This window comes from Scyliorhinus torazame, chromosome 20 (genome assembly GCF_047496885.1).
Source record: "Scyliorhinus torazame isolate Kashiwa2021f chromosome 20, sScyTor2.1, whole genome shotgun sequence".
Classification (NCBI taxonomy): Eukaryota; Metazoa; Chordata; class Chondrichthyes; order Carcharhiniformes; family Scyliorhinidae; genus Scyliorhinus; species Scyliorhinus torazame.
In genome coordinates, this window is record NC_092726.1 from 4389725 (window position 1) to 4394694 (window position 4970).

Here is a 4970-nt window from a genome sequence, read left to right on the forward strand (position 1 = left end):
GCATTCGCAACAATCTTCAGCCGTAAGTGCCGAGTGGATGATCCGTCTCGGTCTCCTCCGGAGGTCCCCAGCATCACAGATGTCAGTCTTCAGCCAGTTCGATTCACTCCACGTGATATCAAGAAACAGCTGAAGGCACTGGATACGGCAAAGGCTAAGGGCCCTGACCATATCCCGGCAATAGTACTGAAGACTGGTGCTCCAGAACCTGCCGTGCCCCGAGCCAAGCTGTTCCAGTACAGCTACAACACTGGCATCTACCCGGCAATGTGGAAAATTACCCAGGTGTGTCCTGTACACAAGAAACAGGACAAATCCAACCCAGCCAATTACCGCCCTATCAGTCTTCTCTCCATCATCAGCAAAGTGATGGAAGGAGTCATGAACAGTGCTATCAAGCAGCTCTTACTCAGCAATAACCTGCTCACGGACGCTCAGCTTTGATTCCGTCAGCTTCAATGAGCTCCTAACCTCATTACAGCCTTGGTTCAAACATGGACAGAAGAGCTGAATGCCAGAGGTGAAGGGAGAGTGACTGCCCCTCGACATCAAGGCAGCATTTGACCGAGTACGGCATCAAGGAGCCCGAGCTAAACGAGTCAGTGGGAATCAGGGGGAAAACTCGATGTTGGTTGGAGCCATGGAAGATGGTTGGCAAGGCCTTGAGAGAGGTGTTCCAGAGGAAGTGAACTAGTATAGTCCCAGGAATGAGAGATTGGAAAATCTTTGGCCAGAGATGGCAAATGGGGCGGAGATTTAATGAGACCATAAAACCATAAGACATTGGAGCAGAATTAGACCACTTGGCCCATTGAGTCTTGTTGCTAACTTTCTGTAGGTTCAATTGCTCTGTTTTATTACCTTTGCTCTCGAGTCACCAGGTATCTTTATGATACCATCACGAGGTTCAAGTCCGAGTAATGATCAATAACTCAATACACCGATTAGTAAGATTCAAATCAAAGCACATTTATTATACACAGTAATCGCTACTCATGCACAAATTCTACGTCTAAGCTACTTCTTTTTTTTTGCCTTTAACATTTTATTAACAAGTTTGCTGATACATAAACCTCTGGAAGGTGTTGATTCCATGACCAGTGCTCACTGATCCTTCAGCTCCCGCAGACGGCGAATTGCAGACTTCATGGTGACGGCCGAGGTGGTGTTGTAGGCCCAGGCTCCTCCAGCCACTCTTTTCATGCAAGATCCACAATGCCAGATCCCGACTGCTCTGCGTTCCATCTTTGTCTTGCCGCAGAAGGGGCAGGTGCATTTGGCGTGCTGACTGATCTCGATCTTCTTCACCATTTTGCGGAGGGAGGCTCCGTACCGGGTGCCGTATTTCCCCACGATCCCCACCTTCTTGGTGCGTTTGGCCATCTTGGAGCCGGAGCCGAGAGTGTCTAAGCAACTTCTACAACTAACAGGCCTATACTTAACTTCGGACTGGCCCACCAGGTCAGGGGAACAAATGGCCTTTCGTTCGGGTTCTGAGTCTGCGGGATTCGAAGTTGGTACGGACTGGTAGCTAGGAGCGCCGATCTCGTAGCGAGCGTTGACTTGAGACTTACTTTGTCGGGGGTCACTGCACCGGTCACGGTCAATGTTGGTTCGTGTTGCTGGGTGACCCGGGCAGGAAGAAGAGGTGAAGAGAGCGATTTGAACTTGGGGCTCAACTCTTATAGTTCCCAGGGGCTTCCCGCCTTTCGGGGCGGACCCTGTACCTGGTCCCAAGTGATTGGACTTTGTCCCAATCGCTTGGTTCGATTTCTCCAATACTGGAGCGGTTCCCTGATCGATGGGCGGTCTCGAGCTGCTCGTTCACCTCCTTTGTGTTGGCTCCTGCTGGCGCCGAGGAGTCTGACTTTGCTTTGTGTGTCCAAAATGTTACTTGTTGTTCCCGGGGATTGCTCATCAGTATGCAGATGGCTGTTACTTTGTTATGCTGATGGTCGCTGGTATCGATGTTGTCTGGTCTTTGCAGAGGTAAATACACAGCAAACCTGCAGCCGCTGGTTTCTGTCTTGTTGGCTGACTTTCCCATCAGCCTTTGCCGTTTGCCATTTTAAATCGGGAGTTGGCCAATTTAGGTGGCTACAGTCTGCTCCGCCATTCAATCAAGGCTGATATTTTTCTCATCCCCATTCTCCTGCCTTCTCCACATAACCCCTGATCCCCTCATTAATCAAGAACCTATCTATCTCTGTCTTAAAGACACTCAGTGAATTGGCCTCCACAGCCTTCTGCGGCAAAGAGTTCCACAGATTCACCACCCTCTGGCTGAAGAAATTCCTCCTCATCTCTGTTTTAAAGGATCGTCCCTTTAGTCTGAGATGGTGTCCTCTGGTTCTAGTTTTTCCCACTAGTGGAAATCATTGAATTCCATTGAATCTCCGAAAAGCAATAGTTGTCGGAGATTCAATGGTTAGGGGAATCGATAGGAGATTCTGTGGTCGCGAGCGAGACTCCCGGAAGGTATGTTGCCTCCCGGGTGCCAGGGCCAGGGATGTCTCGGATCGTGTCTTCAGGATCCTGAAGGGGGAGGGGGAGCAGCCAGAAGTCGTGGTGCACATTGGTACCAACGACGTAGGTAGGAAAAGGGGTGTGGAGGTAATAAACGAGTTTAGGGAGTTAGGCTGGAAGTTAAAAGCCAGGACAGACAGAGTTGTCATCTCTGGTTTGTTGCCGGTGCCACGTGATAGCGAGGCTAGGAATAGGGAGAGAGTGCAGTTGAACACGTGGCTGCAGGAATGGTGTAGGAGGGAGGGCTTCAGGTATTTGGATAATTGGAGCGCATTCTGGGGAAGGTGGGATCTGTACAAGCAGGACGGGTTGCATCTGAACCAGAGGGGCACCAATATCCTGGGAGGGAGGTTTTCTAGTACTCTTCGGGAGGGTTTAAACTAATTTGGCAGGGGAATGGGAACCGGATTTGTAGTCCAGCAACTAAGGCAGCCGATATTCAGGATGCCAAAGCATGTAATGAGGCAGTGGGGAAGGGAACACTGACAAAGGAGAGTATTTGCAGGCAGGGAGAAGGGTTGAAGTGTGTATACTTCAACGCAAGAAGCATCAGGAATGAGGTGGGTGAACTTAAGGCATGGATCGGTACTTGGGACTACGATGTGGTGGCCATCACGGAAACTTGGATAGAAGAGGGGCAGAAATGGTTGTTGGAGGTCCCTGGTTATAGATGTTTCAATAAGATTAGGGAGGGTGGTAAAAGAGGTGGGGGGGGGGGGTGGCATTATTAATTAGAGATAGTATAACAGCTGCAGAAAGGCAGTTCGAGGAGTATCACCCTATTGAGGTAGTATGGGTTGAAGTCAGAAATAGGAAAGGAGCAGTCACCTTGTTAGGAGTTTTCTATAGGCCCCCCAATAGTAGCAGAGATGTGGAGGAACAGATTGGGAAACAGATTTTGGAAAGGTGCAGAAGTCACGGGGTAGTAGTCATGGGTGACTTTAACTTCCCAAATATTGAGTGGAAACTCTTTCGATCAAATAGTTTCGATGGGGTGCTGTTTGTGCAGTGTGTCCAGGAAGCTTTTCTAACACAGTATGTAGATTGTCCGACCAGAGGAGGGGCAATATTGGATTTAGTACTTGGTCATGGACCAGGGCAAGTGATAGATTTGTTAGTGGGGGAGCATTTTGGAGATAGTGACCACAATTCTGTGACTTTCACTTTAGTAATGGAGAGGGATAGGTGCGTGCAACAGGGCAAGGTTTACAATTGGGGGAAGGGTAAATACGATGTTGTCAGACAAGAATTGAAGTGCATAAGTTGGGAACATAGGCTGTCAGGGAAGGACACAAGTGAAATGTGGAACTTGTTCAAGGAACAGGTACTAAGTGTCCTTGATATGTATGTCCCTGTCAGGTAGGGAAGAGATGGTCGAGTGAGGGAACCATGGTTGACAAGAGAGGTTGAATGTCTTGTTAAGAGGAAAAAGGAGACTTATGTAAGGCTGAGGAAACAAGGTTCAGACAGGGCATTGGAGGGATGCAAGATAGCCAGGAGGGAACTGAAGAAAGGGATTAGGAGAGCTAAGAGAGGGCATGAACAATCTTTGGCGGGGAGGATCAAGGAAAACCTTGATCATATGCCTTTTACACATATGTGAGAAATATGAGAATGACTAGAGCGAGGGTAGGTCCGATCAAGGACAGTAGCGGGAGATTGTGTATTGAGTCTGAAGAGATAGGAGAGGTCTTGAACGAGTACTTTTCTTCTGTATTTACAAATGAGAGGGGCGATATTGTTGGAGAGGACAGTGTGAAACAGACTGGTAAGCTCGAGGAAATACTTGATAGGAAGGAAGATGTGTTGGGCATTTTGAAAAACTTGAGGATAGACAAGTCCCCCGGGCGTGACGGGATATATCCAAGGATTCTATGGGAAGCAAGAGATGAAATTGCAGAGCCGTTGACAATGATCTTTTCGTCCTCACTGTCAACAGGGGTGGTACCAGGGGATTGGAGAGTGGCGAATGTCGTGCCCCTGTTCAAAAAAGGGACTAGGGATAACCCTGGGAATTACAGGCCAGTTAGTCTTACTTCGGTGGTAGGCAAAGTAATGGAAAGGGTACTGAGGGATAGGATTTCGGAGCATCTGGAAAGACACTGCTTGATTAGGGATAGTCAGCACGGATTTGTGAGGGGTAGGGCTTGCCTTACAAATCTTATTGAATTCTTTGAGGAGGTGACCAAGCATGTGGATGAAGGTAAAGCAGTGGATGTAGTGTACATGGATTTTAGTAAGGCATTTGATAAGGTTCCCCATGGTAGGCTTCTGCAGAAAGTAAGGAGGCATGGGATAGTGGAAATTTGGCCAGTTGGATAACGAACTGGCTAACCGATAGAAGTCAGAGAGTGGTGGTGGATGGCAAATATTCATCCTGGATCCCAGTTACCAGTGGTGTACCGCAGGGATCAGTTCTGGGTCCTCTGCTGTTTGTGATTTTC

At 48.5% G+C, this 4970-nt stretch overlaps 1 protein-coding gene across 1 annotated transcript; it reads right to left on the reverse strand.

Moving 5' to 3' along the window:
• Nucleotides 1-1021: 1021 nt before the first annotated feature.
• Nucleotides 1022-1400, reverse strand: LOC140396726 (large ribosomal subunit protein eL43-like). Its single transcript, XM_072485473.1, has one exon. It carries the CDS (start codon nucleotides 1381-1383, stop codon nucleotides 1105-1107), a length of 279 nt encoding a protein of 92 aa, XP_072341574.1. The 5' UTR covers nucleotides 1384-1400; the 3' UTR covers nucleotides 1022-1104.
• Nucleotides 1401-4970: the final 3570 nt, after the last annotated feature.

What these genes read in the sequence shown, in the direction of transcription:
- LOC140396726 (XM_072485473.1), bottom strand. Translation starts at nt 1,383, where the DNA reads ATGGCCAAACGCACCAAGAAGGTGGGGATCGTGGGGAAATACGGCACC.